At 49.8% G+C, this 18,284-nt stretch overlaps 1 protein-coding gene across 3 annotated transcripts in view; it reads right to left on the bottom strand.

Annotated features, from left to right (window-relative positions):
* Nucleotides 1-7,010: 7,010 nt before the first annotated feature.
* ZNF518B (zinc finger protein 518B) overlaps nucleotides 7,011-18,284 on the bottom strand; it is a 17,991-nt gene continuing 6,717 nt past the window's right edge. For all 3 annotated transcript variants that reach the window (XM_039838183.1, XM_039838184.1, XM_039838185.1), the window contains exon 2: nucleotides 7,011-13,395. In XM_039838183.1, the coding sequence (XP_039694117.1) occupies nucleotides 9,959-13,198 (3,240 nt within the window). In that variant the 5' untranslated portion in view covers nucleotides 13,199-13,395 and the 3' untranslated portion in view covers nucleotides 7,011-9,958. The remainder of the gene's footprint in view (nucleotides 13,396-18,284) is intronic.

The raw sequence follows: 18,284 nt of genomic DNA, 5'->3' as shown, positions 1-18,284 counted from the left end.
TTAGGAACCGGGCCGCACAGCAAGAGGTGAGCGGCGGGTGAATGAGCGAAGCTTCATCTGTATCTGCAGCCGCTCCCCAGCACTGGCATCACCGCTTCAGCTCCACCTCAAATCCTGAGGCATTATAGGACGCTCATAGGAGCACCGGTCCCTGGTGCCACAAAGGTTGGGGACCACAGCTCTAAATGGTATGAAGTCAGCCCTAGACCAGCTGCCCCAAATTCAGTTCTTCTGTTTCAAATTGCCTGGGTTTCCTGGCCTTTAGAGCAGCCTTTCTTCTAGAAGGTGGTATGCAGCAGGAAGTTCATTTGAGAACATGGTTTAGATGTACTGAAATAAGGTCCCTTCCAGCTCTACTTGATGATAATAATAGTAATAAATAGCATTATTATTCAGTTCAACACATTTTACCGATTAAAAATGTATTTTGCTCTTAAAATGTTCCATTAAAATATTATACCTAAGCTTTTTATAATTTTTAGCTCTTTTACAAATCTCAGTTCTAACCGTATTTGGGCATGCAGATCTACCTGCCAGGTTTAGAGAATGTTTGTGTGAATGTTTGTGTGAATATAACCACCAACAATGATCTTTGGAGAATCTGAGTTCTAAATCATAAATTTCCTTTATGGATTTTTTAAGTAAAGTTTCCACTCAAAATGAATAAAAACTGGAAAGAACTTTCCTTTCTCTCTACATTTAGTACACAACCCTTTAAAAGACAGATTTGTGTAACATTGAGGCAGGAAGAAAGGAAGCGACTCGCCAGCTTTGATTTCTAAAAGAGTCAAGGCTAGAAGAGTTTTCTAAAGGGTCAAACTGCTTCTGTTCCTCAAATTTCGAGACAAATTAAGAACAGCAGGTTCTGGCTGAAGCGTGAGGTGGGAGATGGGGACCTTAGTGCCACCTGCTCGGCCCAGAAGCACCTGCCCGGACACCCTAGTGATGGTTAAAACCATGAGACCAGCGTGGGGCTCTCCAGGGGTTCGTTATAAAATCTTATTCAAAACCCCCAGGTGATTCATGTCTACGCTTCAAATAACCATTGTCAAACCCTCGGGGGTGACGATGGCAGGGAGGGATATGGAGGATGGGGTTCAGCTGCTTTAGGATCAGCCTGGTCAGAGGAATCGAGATGCATGAGAGCTGGCTCCCCCACAATCGGATTCACTATTTACCCTTTAGTTTTTGAGGCAAGACTGAAAAGTTTACGGTTGGATATATTGGGCTCAAAAGGGTCAATTACAAAGTTAAATACACAAGTGCTTTCGATCGTCAGTTCACAGAAGAACATTTGAGTAGCAAGGCTCTCGACGCCTCTCCCTAGCAGCTACTGCTTGACCTGTTTTTATGAAAGGACTTTAAGACTTCAAAGGGCGGTCCCTGGAATGGCAGCATGGGTGACATCGTGCTTCTTGAATCAGAATCTGTTTTACTCAGATCCTTTGTGACTTCTATGCCCAGCAAACCAGCGCTCCTCAAACTTTAGAGTGTAAGTCACGAGCTTTCTGTGCACGAAGCTCTGAGACGTCCCGCCCTTGGCCCCAGCTACCTTATAAGCGGGCCATGAAATGACAGCCACCCCAAGCAGGTGTTCCGTCGTCAACAGACGACATCTGAGCAAGCTCCTCCCTCACCGACTGGACCGCACTAACATGTTGGTTTGCATCTTTTCAAACTGGATTTCTGTGAGTCAAGGTCCAGCTTGTCCAGCCCGAGGACACACTCCTCCAGCCCTCTACCATCTCCCTTCCTGCTCGCCCCTCTCTTCCCTTTGCCCTGGTTCACGTTGCCAGTAATTATAACCCGGGGCTCTGCATATGCTGCTTTCTCTGATAGCAGAACGTGTCTTCCCCACCGGATCGCGAGTAGTCCGCCCCTCCGCCCCCCTTTCATTTTCTAAGGCTAAGAGCAGTGCCATGGCAACATCTAATCCCTAACCTCAAGATGGGTGTGGGGCGCATGAGACAATCAGAGCAGGTGTTCTCCAGAAAGGAAACAAAAGAATCAGCCCGATGAAGGGACGGACGCCGAAGCAGTGTGCTAGGCCAGCTGGCTTCTCCGACCCGCATGCGGGTCTCCCAGAGCTGCCGGTTCTGGTTCAGGAGGCTGGCGACGGGACCAGAGACTCGGGCACTGCCGATGCGGTGAAGCTGAGTGCGACACTGTGTGCGCTGAGGCCCAGCGAGGTCGTGGCGCTCACTCAGTCATTCGGGTGAGCTGCTGATTGCGAGCGTTGGGCGTTCGCCCCTACGTTTCCTGACCTCCCTTGCCGTTGAAGATGTTGAACTAATTCCGGCTGAAGGACCGTTGGGGACGTGGCATGCGTCACTTCCTGGCTCAGGCCATTAAGAGCGGACCCTCTCTTCTATGTTCTGTACTGTGGAGTCCCTGAAGCAAGGCCAGCGGGAGCCCTGCCCAGCCTGCAGCGAACCGCACATGAGGACACGTAAATCTCTGCTAAATTTCAGCCACTACAAATTAGAGTTTCGTCATTATTCTGACTAGTATAGGCTCAGTGTTGCTATTGGACAGCTCTGTATAATGGGCTTTTTATCTGGGATCCTAGGTCCCCCAAAGATGAGCATACCCCCCAGTGCGGTCTAGACTAGGCATGCCCCAGTAATGCCAGTGGGATAGTCCGGATTAGGCACTGGGGCTGTGGAAAATGAATGACTGGTATCCTCTGAAACATCTGAAGATGTGACATCGTGACAATAATGGCGGCAGCCAAGAGGGTTCGCTATGGCCTGATCAAGGTTCATTCTCTGACAAGCGCCGTCTGCTTCCTAGCTGTTCCTCATCCACACAGGCACGTCTTCATGTCCGAGACGAGGAAATCTGGTTTTAGAGGTTTTACGGGCTACGCTCATGGACTGAATGGAGTCTCGCTTTCAGAATCTTGTTGGCGCACACCTACCCAAGTGACTGCCCCCTCGACTGACTGATTTGAGATGGGAGATGTAGCATATGCACACAATCACATGTGGATTTGTGTGTCCCACAAAATAACATGCATCATCCTACTTGCATGTAAATATCCAAAAGACGTGATTATTGTTTCTATTTTTCTAGGGAAACAGAATCGAACAGAATAGAGTTGCACAGTTGACTTAAAAAACCTGAAAAAAATATAATCCTAGAAATCAAATTGGTATTTGAGACATTCCAGCTTCCCCCTTCCCCCAGTCACGCTTCTCCTCCTCTGCTCAAGATGTAAGTCCGACATCTTTTTACAGGTGAGCTGGCTTAACACTTCACGGAGCAGCTGAGCTCTGCTCTCTGAAACAACCTGCACTGGAGGAAGAAACAAAGTGAGCCGACCTATGAGAGTAGTATATCTTGAAAATAAAATGGTGTAAGGGCAGTAACGGCCCAGTCACTTACATAAAGATTCTAACATTAGATCTGTAAACTCAGCAGTGTATACATATAAACAAACAGATCATGGTGAAGTAAGGTTTATCCCAAGAACGTAAGATTTAACATGAGAAAAATTTATTCAGGGAATACACTGCATTAGGGTTTATAAGGGAACTCAAATATGTTACATCAGTTTCATAAATGTAGTTATGAAAAAGCCTGAGCAACTTATGGATGAAAGGAAATTGCCTTAAGCCGATAAGAATATATCTTCTAAAAATCTATTATCTGGAAACTATGGCACAAGTTATGCTTAAATAAAATCATGAAACTCTAGGAAACCTTCTGTCTCTTCCAATATGGATTTCTCTGACGCGCTAATCTTGTGCTTATGTAGGAAACACAAGGATGCCCATTTTTAATTCCGTATTTCATTAGAACTTTTATTAAATTGTCAAAGAGAAGCAATAGGAGCATTCTTCTTAGAGCGACTTCCGCTGCTGTTTACGAATTCAACTGACTTTTTAAAAGTGAATTTGCACTTGGCAATTTTGCTGAACTTATTTGCAAGGGATATGGCCTAAAATTTTCTCTTCCTTCATGGTGTTGATCATGCAACTTAGAGTTTTTCTCGTTACTGTAAATGAGGTCTTTTCCTCCAAAATAATGGGAATAAATTATAAAAGATTATTGGTCCAGCACAATTTTATTTCTATTACATTTTCAAAGCAATTACTAGGCCAAATGGTAGTAACATATTCATTCCCCTCGATGCCAGTTTTCTCCAAATGCATCTGTAAGTTCGATGTTCTTCCAATCAGAATCTCAACAGGGATTGGCAAGCTGATTTAAAAATGCATATGAAGAGCCAAGAGCAGCCAAGGCCATTACTGTAGCTTCATAATATCTGCTAGGGGAAGTCTCTCCACTCTGTAAATACATCTGTCGCTGGTAAACTGTATTATTAGAATTAACTGAAAAATTACAAGAAACAGCGTAATGCAGCGGCACAGAGACCCAGCCATAGATCCACACACACACACACACACACAAATCCATAGATCCAGGGAAAAAAGCACACACTACAAAAATCGACGTTAGGACAACTAAGTTACCTGGGACTGACTCGTGTGAGCATATGACTAACATGCTTTAGGCATTTCTTTTGTATTAAAAAAAAAAAACTGGGCCCAGATTCTATTGAAAAAGATTTTTACAAAGTGTATAACTGACCGTTTGTATTTTATTGTGTCCATTATCGATTTGAAGTTTTTAATATTAAATTTAATAGAAAAGACTATTGTTTTGACCTAGAAGGTAGGAAAGGATTTCTAAAATGAAGCATAAAAAGCACCAACCCCCCAAAAAAATTTTATCGATTTTTAAGAATATTTATATTTCCTTTGAAAAGTTTAAAACAAATCAATAGTAAATGGACGAACTGCCAACAGGCCGTACACAGAAAACGAAAATGTCCAATAAATACTTGCAAAAGGAATCAGAGGAACGAAAATGAGAACAGCACGTTGCCTCTTCAAGAGCAGACGACGTGGAAGATCCTGTCTGTCCCATCTTCACCAGCTCAGCTGGCTGTCACCATTTCGCAAGCTGCCGTTGACACAGGTGACTGCCATGTATACTCGCCCAGCACGCAGCCTCTGACCCAGGGTGCTGGAGAGCGTTAGTGGTGAACATGCTTCTTCCGTGCACCAAGACGGGGGCTGCAGAGCCTTTTTGGGGGGCCGTGGGACCTCTTCTGGGCGCCAGGCCGTGAGTGGAAGTGCTGTGTGGCTCTCTGCCTGTGCAGCACCCACCCTTCTCGATTCCCCCATTATAGTGATGGAGAAGCCACAGCTCCAATGCCACAGCTCCAAGACAAGACAGCCCCATCAGACCAGGCCCCTGACAGCCTGTTGACGTGCAGTGTGAGTGAGAAATAAACATTTGCTTGGTTGACTAGAGTTGCAAAATAAATAACCACAAATTGTCACAGGTGTAACAATTTCTTTAAGGTATTAGACCTAGAAATAGAATTGCTGGACAATTGGTACAGAATCTGGCCCAGAACTGGCATTCCCTGACTGTGGGTCTGAGTCTACCCTAATTTCAGAGATGCAGAAATAAAATTCAATCTTTCCAGCATCAGGCTCAGGAGGAAAGCTGGTATTTACAACACACCTGCCTCCCCTCGTGCTGCTTAATACGGCAGCCAGTAGACACACGTGGTCACGGACACGTCAAACGTGGGCGGGGTGACTCAAGGACTGACTTTTAAATTTAAAAACAAGCAATCTAAAATTCCACACGACTCGTTTTATGTGGGAGTACAGTCCCATTATAAGTGACAATTTAGCACCAAAATAGAAACATACCGTTAAGTTTAAAATACCAGATTTCTGAACTTCATTTAAAAATACTGTAATACTTGTATTTCTTATGTAGACATGAAATATTTTAGTACTTTGTTGATTGAAAATGTTTAACGTTTTAGATGTATTGGGTCATATATAATTTCACCTGGTTTTTTTACTTTTAAATGTGATTATTGGAAAGCTGAGATTACATACGTGGCTCGCAGTTATCGGCTCTGGGGTAAGTCCAAATTCCTTAGCACGGTATCTCATCCCAACTAGTGTGTCTGATTCGAGTTGGAACTTAAGGTAACTGATGCCAAGTGTAACCTGTGGCAACCCATGGCTTTACGTGTTGCCAAGAGCCTTATAGTGATGAGAGGCACTATGGTGCTTCCTGCCAAAACACTGTCCTATAGATTATTTCACTCATCTGCATGTAAACTTGGTGAATCAGGTGACGTTAATCTCTGAGCTTAAGCTTCTGTCCTAATCAAATGTGGATGAGTGACTGCCACTTCCTGCCTTTACGGCCTTGCAGTCAGTTTCTGCCCCAGCCCCTTTCCCGTTCACCCTGTAGCCAGCCCTGGGCAGTCCTGGCCTAATGCAAACCCTGCACTGCCCGATTTGATCGTTACTCTTCCCTACATAACCAAAGGTGATAACTTTACGCCCTCTGTAGGCTTAGAGGATAGTGACTCGTTGCAGCTCAGCTAACCACCAGCCCAGTTGCTGAATTTAAGCAAGTCGCGTCGTCTTGTCCTCGGGGTTTGCCAATCTTCTTCTGGAGGCCAATTCTCTTCTTTTCCCTTTTGGACTCCGTGGACGCCGGGATGATACGGGGTAAGTCAGCCCTCTCCAAATCTTACTCCTCCCTCCCAAACATGTGGGATCAGTCACATGAGGACAGATGGCATCAGCCGCGCAGCTACACGCACGTGGTCCGGGAGGCTCGTCCCGCCCAGGCCCCCCTCCCAGCTGACAGGCTGCACGTGGAGGGCAGGTCAGGTGCCCTGTACATCCTAAGAGGCCACTGACCATGGCACGAAAAGGGACCCTGCTGCCCAAACCAGCATCTCTTGCGGATTTCAGCCGAAGCAGAAAAACCTGGCCTCATTGCAGGGTTCCCGTGCATAAACAGCAGCGCATCTAATTCAAAATATATCCCGGTGGCATTCAAAGCACCTGTGTTGTGTTGTGTTCAACGAGGCTGCCTTGACCTCATGTGGTTCAGAAATGTACAAGACAGGTTGTGTAACTGCCACCCTGCTTAACATTTGAAATGAAAGGGCAGAGAAAATTTTAGTTACTTTATTTAACAAAATTTACTCCAACTTCTATATCTATATACAAACGTGTTTCAAAAACAGAGCAGCAGACACACGAACTGTTAATGCAGGACTTATAATAATGCTTAAAACATGTTATGCAGCGTTCCATTTTTTGCTCACGTTGACGCTGACAGATTCAAATAGTTAATCCAAAGGCCGAGCAGTATCATCGCATCTTCATTTTCTGGGACGGTCTCTACAGCATGTCCTCGAGAAAGACGGATGGAGCTTTTGAGGGTTAACACACTGTTTAGTTTGACAGACGGCACTTGGCCCGTAAGAGGGACTCACTAAATTGTCTGGGGGTGGGGATAAACATTTGAGTAAAATATAATCTGTTAAGAGTCTACTTCGAGTCATTTAAAAACACGTTGCCATATCATAAATATAATGAGGTTATCTCACTTCTGATCCCCAAAAGAAAATCGACTTTAAAAAATAAGTGTAAAATGATTCTATTAGTACTCTTGATAAAACTTTGTGAGTAGAGGTCCTTCGAGGTAAGAAAGGGCACAGAGAGCCCAGTTCCGCTGCTGCCACCTCCAGCTGTTAGAAATGACACGCCCGTTTCGTGACGCTCGCCTACATGTTAACAAGCGATTTCCCAGAGCTCTTTACGTGGGGGAGGCTGCTCGTTTTTCCTTTCTCATTTTTCATGACTCCCAGGAACGCTCTTAACCCCTTCACAGGGACTGTGGTTCTGAAACCCCCCCCAAAGCTTAGCTGCATCATCTCCTCACAAAAGTTAGCTCTGTACTCGTGGGTAATACTTGAAAAACAGCTGATGCTGCAAAATGTAAATATTTTATGTTTGACACTTAACGCTCCGATGTGATTCGTGGTCATTCTTTCCTAAAAGGTCAGGACAAACCTTTCGGGAAAGATGCTACTCAGTAGTGAGGTATAAGAGAAAAAAAAAAAATGGATAAAACTTCAGAATGCTCTCCTGTCTGCGGCGAAGTCCACAAACGCCATTTCCCCCCAAAAAAGCACCGACTAGAAATGCACGGGGACCAAGCAGTGTCACGAAATGTCCAACAGGGGCTTCTACTCCTCTTTGTTCTCACGAAGCAGGCCCACCGCTTACTGTGCTTCCGTTTTCTGAGTGAGATCAGACCACTAGAAAAAGGTACTTCAAAAATAAATTTTCTAGAATATAAAACATTTAATATTTTTTTCCTAGCCCACATAACTCCATTACAAAATAAGAAATCAGAAAATCAGCTACTGCGGTTTTCATATGGTAAAAAATATTTATATGTGTACGCATACGTATATACACATATAAAAATCCGAATTCTAAATTTCAATAAAAATCAACCAATTAATCGACTGAATGCTCACGTGTGGATCACACAGAAGAAATACGACCTGTAATGAGAATCGCCTGCGAAGAACTGCAATCCCACCTGTCCGAGGATCATCTATGATCTAACACTTTCTCACGTGGAAAAAAAAAAAATCAAGTCTCTGACTACCCAACGCAACGGAGATCTCACTCGAGTCTTTTTCAGAGGTAACGCCCCCATTTCGTTCCCTACGCCAACACATCCCTTGAGGAAGCAGCAGTCCCCACAGGGAGGCAGACACAGGGGTCGGGGCTGCCTTGTGGCCAAGCCACTTGTGTCGGAGGTGACGGCCGGTACCCAGTTAAGTGGGCAGGTGAAGAGGAAAGCCCAGTTGGAGCCGCACGGGCCAATCCGGCCGCCTGCCCCGGAAGCCGCACGGCTTTTTCTGATGTGCGCACACGTGAGTCCGAGGCCAGCTGCCTCCTCCCGCGGGAGAGCCTGTCCAGAAAAACCGCAAAGGGACAGCAGGCTGTGAGCTGGGAGGGCAGCATCTGCGGGCCAAGCCCTAAGTGATGGGGAGAGCGTGCAGCGGTCGGCTGCGGCCTCCGATGAGTTCCCCCCATGAAAACTCAGCCACATTAAAGTCGCAGGTGTGCTTGCTTACCACCTGACCTTGAAATATCTTCCCAAGTTCTACCTAGTTGGAAAAAACCTGGTCATTCACATCTTCAACTGGTCATTTTGTTTATGAGAGCGGTGAGGGCAAACAGGAGACTTAATTTGAGACATTTTCCCCCTGTGATCAGTTTCTTTCATTTTGCAAAAAGGCACGTTCCCTCCCCAATTGTCATAGAGACATTTAAAAAGAACGCAAAAGCTTGAAAATGTTTTCTTTCTCTCCTAACACCTCTGCTGAAGTAGCAAATTCAGGCAAATCCTCGGAATCATTTTTTAAAACAGCCAAAAAAAAAAAAGCGCACAGCTTTCTGTGCTACAAAAAACACTTAGAACTATTAAGGGGGAATAGGGGTTAAAAGAATGGCTGCTTTTCTAGAACCAAATCTAAGATAACAGCAGAAAATATAATTCCCATTATGTACCAAATACTCAGGAGACCAGTCAAGGCCAAGAACAGTGGACATGCACGCCCAAACAGGGGTATCACTCTTCAGTAGCCCTTGGTTACCTAAGGAGCAGGTGTAGAACACTCTTGCCTCGCCCTCGGTGTGCATCACAAGGTTCTGTGTCTGCTCAGAATAAAAGGACCCTGAACAAAAAGGACCCTGAACAAGGACAAGCCTCAGGTCCTACTGACAATCTGCTGAGAGCTCCACCTCTCTCCAGAAAAACGCAGATTCGTGAAACTGTGCGCACAGTCTCGGGGGCTTCACACACCTTCCAAGTTCCAGTCACAGGTCTCGCGTCACGCCGGACTCCTGGGTCCCATCGCTCCTATGAGGGGTCTAAAGAGCCATCCTCCCATTTCCTACAATCTGTTTTGTTCCTCTAGGGTCAGGGAGGGGAGAGAAAAATCCCAACCCAAACCAGAATAAACGTTAAAAAAACAAAAAACAAAAACAAAAACAAACTCACATCATTTTTGCTTCAAATGCCAATTTTTAACTTATTTCCCCCTGGAAGAAAGAACGTCCCAGTCTCTGGTCGCTTCTATGAGATGTCGCTGGCCGTGACTCATCCACTCTTCCTGGTCCTCGTACAGCCGCCCGCAGAACCAGCACTTAAATATGCACTGTGAATCGTCGGGCGAGGGGTCCACCACCTGGTAGTTGTTCTTATGCACCTTCTTCAGTTTCATCTTCAGCATCATCTGCCTCTTGAGGTGACGGGCCTCCTCCGCGTTCTGGTAGGTCAGCCGCACGTGATGGCGTCTGATGCCTAGCTGACACCTGGTCCTCTCTGATAAGACGACTTTGAGGACGTTGCCTTTGTACTTGTTGATCACCTTCATCACGTTGGTCACCTCTGGCGAGTCCACGTCGGGATGGTTGAGCACTATGACGGGCTGGTTCCGACGGGGGCATTTAATCAGCTGGTCCGGTTTGGCCGCTATCAGCCGGAGCTGTCTAGCGACCTGAAAAATCGAAGGGTCCTTGAAACAGCGGATGGGATCTGCCTGGATTTTGCTTCTCTTCTTGGTCGAGCTTACTTGTCTGGTTTTATTTTTACTCAGGGAAAGACTTCTGGAAAGCAGTCTCCCTTGCTTACTCAACTCGCTGCTTCCTTGCTGCCCGTACAGGGGGCTGGTTCTTTTCGGGGCGCTGCTGCAAACCACACTCTCTTTTCTTGGTTTAGGCCGTTGAGGCGTGTCAATGTTATGGGACGCGTCTATGGGCCTCCGCTCACTTGTCAGAGGCTGTAGGTCTGAGTCTGTCTGTTTCACTGGGCAGAACGGAATGGGTTTTATTAACCGAGTCTCAGCGCAAGGGATGCTGACAGGCGCTTCACAAGTAGCCTCTATGATGCGGGCATCCTTGGAGGAATTGAGGAGCCTCAACACTGCCCCCTTGGGGATCAACACTGGAGTGGCAACCGGAGCCTTCCGGTTTCCTCGGCTGTCAGCTTTCCCACTGCTGCCTTCTACGAACTGGGGGTACATCTGCTGATGGGTACGCTGGGCACTGACACCACCACCATCCTGAGGTTTGGGGAGCGAACCCCGGGAATAGCCAGCGCCAGCAAAAGCCACGTTAATTTCCTGAACACCCTCGGGGGCAGCTTTCGGCGTCAGCTTCGATGCCGGCCCTACAGGGCGGCGATGGGCACTGTTTGCGGCCAGGGAGGAGGGCCTGCCACAGGACTCGATTAACTGAGCTATCTTCCTGCGCAAGAGTTCGATGGACTTTATTTTGGACGTCGAGCTATTCCACTTAACGCCCTCGGGGACGTCCTCAGATCCGGAGCTCAGAGAAAAGACGGACGAGATGACCGGGCCCTCGAAAGAGTCGCCGGTCTTTTCCACATTCTTGACCTCCAGAGGTCTGTGGCCAGGCTGCTGAGACCTCATTCTGTCCCCTGTTATGTTTATGTGTAAATACTCGCTTTTATGTTGAGCGGAAATCTGGCCTAGGTTTGAAACAGCCGTGTGGTCCTCCGCCTGGCTGGCTTTCAGCTTCCTGGTAGACGGAACCATTGTCACCGGAATGCTGATCTCGCTTCGGGATTCCAGGTCACTTTTGCTCATGGGCAACGAGCCCTTTTCTCCTGGGTAGGAGATGGCAGCGGGAGACGCAGCAAGAGGAAGTAACCGCTGTGGGTCCCTGTGCAGGTGTCTTCCGTCTTCAGTGAAAGAGACGGCGGCTTTGTACGGACACGGGTTTGAGGCAGCGCCGAGACCACACAAGACGCTGCTTTTCTCTCCAGATGACGGAGAGTGACCTTTCAAGGCGGCGGGGGGCAGGGCCGTTCTGTGCGGAAACATGTGACTTCTTCTCTGCGCATCCTCGGCCCTGTCGGAGGCGAGAAGGGGCTCCCCAGAGCTGCGCACGCCGGAATTCGACATGAAAAAGTCGTACGACCTCACCCACTTCACGCTCTTCAGCTGTCTCTGCACGGCTGGCTGAAGATGCCCGGCGCCCCCGGAGTCTCCGACGCTCCCTTCCACGGTCCGCGGCTTTGTCCGATCCGCAGACACCGCTTTTTCCTGCTCGCTCGGGCCCTTCTCCCTGGCCATCCGCTGGGCTCGACCTGCATCGCCCCCGCCGGCCTCCAGGCAGCTGTTTTCCTCCAGGGGAAAGAGTTTCAGAACGAGCTGCTGCGTCCCGTTGACAACCTTGACGTCTATCAGCTGTGCCAGGCAGTGGGCGGGGACGACCAGCTCGGCGGGGGCCACGACGGTGAGCGGCATCCCCGGCTGCACGGGCTCCTCGGCGGGGGACAGCACCTCCACCTCCACGCTTTTGTTCTCCAGCACAGACACCGCGCTCGGCTCCAGCAGGGTGGCCTTGTCTGGGACGCACACCACGTCTCTCTGGTGGCCCTTCGCCTCGGGTGGCAGCGCGAGGGTGCGCGTCCGGTCTCTGTCGGTGTGGAGGGAGAACCTCGAGAGCTGGTCCGACAGCTTGCCGTGCGGCACCAGGCCCGGGTCGCAGGCCCTCGGGAGCTCCGCGCTCTGCCTCGACGCGCCCGCTCTCTTCGGCTCCAGCCTGGCGGCCGTCTTGGGCGGCCGCTTCCCGCCAGCCCGCTCATGGACTCTCTTCCTGTGCTTGACGATGTAGTCGTTCCGGATGGCGCCATAGTCACAGTACTCGCACTGGTATGGGAAGATGCCCGTGTGCTTCACCAGGTGCCTCTGGAACTCCCCTTTGGTGTAGGACACGTAGCTGCAGTGGGAGCAAATGAACCTGATCTCTTCGTGCTGGAGCGTGTGCTTCTTGTACTGCAGAGGGTCCTTTGTGGAAAATCGGCATTTGTCACAGTAGTACTTGCCGGGCTTGAAGTTCCTTACCTTGAACTTGTTGACCGCACTTGAGACGGTCTCCGTTTTGTTCCCCACCTGCGCAGCGCTGGGGTCGCCGTTCCCAAAGTGAAAGCTGGGGGGCGCCCCGCCGAGGCTGCAGGGGAAGCACACATACCTGTCTTCCGCTGGGCTCTGCCCAGGACCCTTTCTCAAGTCCCGAAGGGGGACCCTGTGCACGCTCTTGCACTTGACGCACGTAGCGGTGGGCATCGCGGCAGCCTCTGCCTCTGAGCCTTGATACAAGAGAGTCTGAGCATCCTGCCCGTCCGGCCGAGTCGCTCTGTCGGCACTGGGCTGCCTGGGCGACATGGTCAGAGAGGTACGTCCATCGTTCACCTGCGGAGTCAACAGCTGCTGCCCGATGTCCTTCATCTTCTTTATCTGCATTTCTAAACAGAGTCCGCTGGGACTGAGACAGACCTCACATGGCCGAAGCCTGCGGCGCCATCCTTCAGTAGGCTCTGCAGTTGGCGGAGACGGACTTACGCCCCGAGAGCATATTAATTATGTTTGTGTACACCACCGTAGGCCGTTCATGGTCCCCCAATATGACTGTTTCCAATGCTTGGATACTCCGGACAACACTAAAGGGGGAAAAAAAAAAGAAACCATAAAGCATGATGAACATGTGAACTTAAGGGTTAGCTATTTCCAAACGTACCCTATGTTTCAATGAGCGTGGGAATTTATGCTAAATCTCGACATAGTGTCATAAGACACACGCTGCTAATAACACAGGATACGACACAGCTGGCAAATGACAAGCCTAACTGAAAATATTTTCAGACTCAGTCCCCTACAACTCATCCTTCAGACCAACCACAACCGGACCAGGAGCAAGGAAATCAGCAGTCTCAGAAGAGCCTCTGATCGGTGACGGTGGTTTTTAAGCATCCGAGCGCACCCTAGCAATTCTGCAGGCTCAAGTCCGTGTCAGCCTAACAGTACAGGAGGGTGTCGTTTCGATTTTCACACACACAATCAAGCGGCGGAGCCCGAGCTTCGGCTCAGGTGGCCACTTGCTCCTATATTACAGCTAAGGATCGGCTCGGATCCCAACTCTCTCTCTCTCCGTTTGCTTCCACAAAGTCAATACTGACGGTTTTACGTAAACAAAGACTCGTTCCGTCAACATCTGCCTGAGCATCTATCCTGCACGGGCACCGTGCTGTAGGGCGGTGACCAAAAGCACATCAGTCCTCACCCTCATGCAGGCATGCGGGCACGGGGCAGGTCGCACACCTGTCAGATGGTCACTGGGAGCAAAATAGCAACGAGGGGACTAGGGGTGGGGGTAACTATGACGACGATGTAGGGCTGGGGCATGGAGGCCGGGCCAGCCAGGAAAGCTGACACGTCGGCACGATGGCCGGGCAGAGCCCTGCTGTCTGGGAGAAGACAGAGGTCTGGGGAGTGGGTCTGGACGAGGAAGAGGAAGGGGCCGGGGGCAGGTGGGAGAGGAGAGAATGGCAGCCAGGGGGAGGGCGGGCTGATCAGGGGAGGGTCTAGGAGGCCGCATCACAGCACATCCTGCGCATGAGAGAACCAGGCACAGAGCAGAGCGCCGGCACGCCAAGATCTGCCGATCATTTCAGCCACGGCCTCCGCCCCTGTGAGCACGAGCGCCGGAGGGCGGGACGAGGGCAGCAGGGAGACCCAGGTGGGGCACGGAGGGGGCTCAGACTGCGGCAGGAGAGGCACAAACGTCTACTGGGGCAAGTACCACGCTATGTGTGACACTGACTACTTTTTACATACGAAGAGTTGATTATCTTTCAATACTGTTTTTCATAATACACAGAATCGAGAGCTGCAAAAACCGTTCTAGTTTGGGATCTGTTAAAAGCCTTTCTTTTATGACCTAAAAAAAAACCCACTTAGACCTTTTGAGCTTCAATTTTTTTCATCTGGCAACTGGAATTAAGGACAGTCACCCGACCGACATCCCCCACAGGGCTGCCACGACGACCCACACTAAGGAGCGTAAGGGGACACTTGTGACGTTTTCAAGTGCTCCTCTACGTGTGGAGAGGCACGAAGGCGCCCGGTCACCTCAGGGCCCTGACGCAGCTTCCTGCCGGCAGCGGCCGAGGCGGCAGCCGCAGCAAACGAGGCCGATGGGCCGCCCCGGGCAGCCCGTCTCCCTGCCAGGTCGGTCAAGAGAAGCAGCGGCTGCAAAGTCAGGACCGGCACGAAGCCTGCCCTTCACAAGCGTTTCTGGGAAGCATTTTTGGGAGGTTTTTTTTTTTTCCTAAAAAGCTATAAATTTTATTTTATAATCCAAGTGTAATCTTTGCCATAAGCACACACGCACAGTAAATATAAATTAAACCACAGAATCCACAAGAAGTGTACATTTTTAACAAGAAAATCAAGTTAGTGTTGCTCCACGATCACACACCGCGGTCCTACACGTTCGTGTCCAGCAGCACGTTGCCGTCCTTGTCCTTGACGCGCATCCGGCCGGATGTGTACTTCGTTTCCTGGTGGCCGTTTGCACACACAGTCTTAACAGTGCCATCCGGGTACTCCCGCCTCTTGAGAACTGGGCTGTATGGGCTTCTCTACCTCACCTGACACCAAACTTTAGTTCCTTTTGCAGTGTGGTCCTTCCCTACGTCGCTTTTGCAAAAGACGTTATCTCCTTTCCAGAGCATGCAGTTGACCCCGGTGGCAGCGAGAGACATAGACTCGCTCTACCCTAAGTGCGTATAGTCCTTAGACATCAGGTGGGAAGAGGCCCTGGGGGGCTGGAAGGTGCTGCCAGTCCCCTCAGTGTTCAAACGCATACCTAGGCAAGGGGCCCGCATACCTAGCACGGGACCCACGGACACCTAACTGGCCAACTGGGGAAGCCAGAACGAGGACTCTGATTCTCCACCGCACTCCTGGTGCATCCGACAGGTGGGACCTGCAGAGCAGTCACTGGAAGCTGACACACTCTTTACTTTCCAGATTTGCAAACTGGCTTTAGTGAAGGGGGTCAGAATGACGCCCAGACTTCTGCTACGATCGAGTGCCTTCGAGCCACCCGTTTGCTCACCTAGATGACACCTGAGCCAGGTCTGACACTGCCGAGCCCTGAAATCACAGGCTTTTTACCATCCACGAAGGCTACTATCCTCGACGTGTTCACAACAGCATTTAACAGCATCCTTTAAAACGGAGAGAACAATGGCCACACCCAGAACCTGAGAAAAGCACAGGCCCAGGGAATGGAGGGGCCGAAGCGTGCTCTACAGAGGACCTGGCCAGGTGGTTCCTGAACCTGGAGAATCACACCTGCAGTGGCCATTCCTGGGCTTCCTCCCAAGGCCGGTGAGTCTGAATCTCGGGGGGAAAAGATGTGTGTGGCTTCCAAAAGCGCGCCGTGTAAGTCTAATGAAAGCCACTGGTTGAAACTTCCGGCAACAGTTAAACCCTTTACAACATTTTCACCCGTCGATCATGCAGCTGATGCTCTAACATTGCCACAAATAAAACTCCCCTCTCCAGGCAGCTGCCACATAGTCCTCATTGTCAAGAAAGTTACCCTTAAATCAAAGTGAAACCGGCCTCCTTATAACTTTCGTATATCCTGACTCTGGAGCTGCAAGCAACTGAATCCTTCGCGATAGACTAACTATTAATCTCTTCTCTTGCCCAGTCCTTAGTTCTCAATTATGTCCAGAGACCTGCAGAACAGTACGTCCATCTCATCTACCAGCCTCACGATCCTCCTTGTTACGGGGGACATGCGGGGGGCGGGGCGTGGAGGGACGAGAAACAAAACACGGGAAAGAAAAGGAGCAGCTCGCTTGCCTGGCACAACCTGCACTCCTTACACACCAATCCTAAGAAACTCTCAGATCATGTAACGCGAGTCCTCTGTGGGAAGCATCATCCGAACCAAGATGCTCTTCGTACGTCTTCCAGCTTTCCAGCACCTTTCCAAGCCTCCAGGATCCTTCGAAAGCCACAGGAGGCGGTTTTGCCAGTTTCTTTCCAAGTCCTTTCAAAACTTCCCTTAAAACCGAAGACCTAACATCTAAGGCAGTGGACGATAAGATGACGTGCCTGAGCAAGTGGAGGGCATCCTGACGGAGGGAATGGACCACGACAATGAACCAGGCCACCTCTGGCGCCCGGGGAGCGCAGTCTCTTTGGAGAGGCTTCCGTGACTCTCTCAACGGTGACTTTCGAATTAAGAACCCAAAGGAGCAAGTGTCAGTATGAAGCGTGAGGCTGTGATTAGCAAAGGTCCAGGCCATGACCGAATTATGCCACCTGCTGGGAACTACCTTCTCGGCTTCTAAGCCACGCTCAAATCGATGCGGTGTTTCCACGTCGGCCCTTCTCTTAGTCCGCGTGAAAAAGGTGTCAGGCTTCTTTACAACCACCAGACACCGTTCTCTTCGGCCTTTGCAACTTGTGTGGCTTGTCGGGGCGGCGGGCGGGCTGGGTCGGGAAGAGGTCTCAGATATGAGTCGGAAGGAAACAGCCACGTGGCATAGAAGGACTAAGGTGGCTGGGATGCTGCACTTACATGTGGCCGCAGCAGGCACAGCTGAGTGGGGGCTCCTGCTCCCCCCACCCCCCACTTCCTCTATCTGGCTCACATCCCTGCACAACCATCGGGCTCCTCCTGGCAAATTACTGCCCAGGGGGCTGATGACGACACTGCAGATAAAGCGCAGGACACTGCTAACTCGAACGTCCCCGCCTTCCAAACTCACTGCGCCAGATACCAGCGCCCTGCAGCCCCCTCCCAGGACCGGACACCAACGACGTTCTTCCAGATGACTTAGGAGGGTCCTCGAAAACAGAAAAGACTCAGCATTATTAACTTGACACAATAAATACGACGGCCATTTAATATCGAGTTACCCGTTTTAGGTTTTTTTTTAAAACAGCATAGCGAGCTTTTAAATGCGGAATTATCTACAGCATCAGCAGGAAGACTGCCACACACCAGAGAGGAGTGGGCCGTGGCACAGATGTGTGGCCTCCACCCCGTCTTGTCCTCCTGGGGCCAGACCTCAGAGCAGCATTTGCCGCTGGCGGCTTTTCCTTTCGACTCTGAGCTCACTTGTCACGGTTTCTTCGATTTGGTGTTTTTCTCCCATATGTCCTCATAATAAGTTTGTTGGAAACCGGTGACTCTGAGGGCTACACGAACCACGAAGGGCTGTGCGGACACATTCTTACTAAAAAGAGAGCTCTGACTTCCAAATACCGTCAACGCCAAGTGCTGAACAAAAGTAAAAGAGAAAGGAGTAGAGAAATGACGCTCAAAGACGCAGGTTCTGGGACCAGACGACGGCTTTGCTTTCTAGGTGTGAGACCCAGGGCAAGATGTCCCATCCGCCTCCTCTGTCAAATGGACAGTGAGAGCACCTACCTCACAGGACTGCCATGAGGATCAGATGTGATAACGTGACTAGAAGTGCTCGGAGCGGTTACTCACACATCAAGCTGTTAAAAGCCTGTTTTT

Source organism: Pteropus medius, unplaced genomic scaffold (assembly GCF_902729225.1).
Source record: "Pteropus medius unplaced genomic scaffold, Ma_sr-lr_union100, whole genome shotgun sequence".
Classification (NCBI taxonomy): domain Eukaryota; kingdom Metazoa; phylum Chordata; class Mammalia; order Chiroptera; family Pteropodidae; genus Pteropus; species Pteropus medius.
This window is presented reverse-complemented; position numbering and strand designations above follow the sequence as displayed.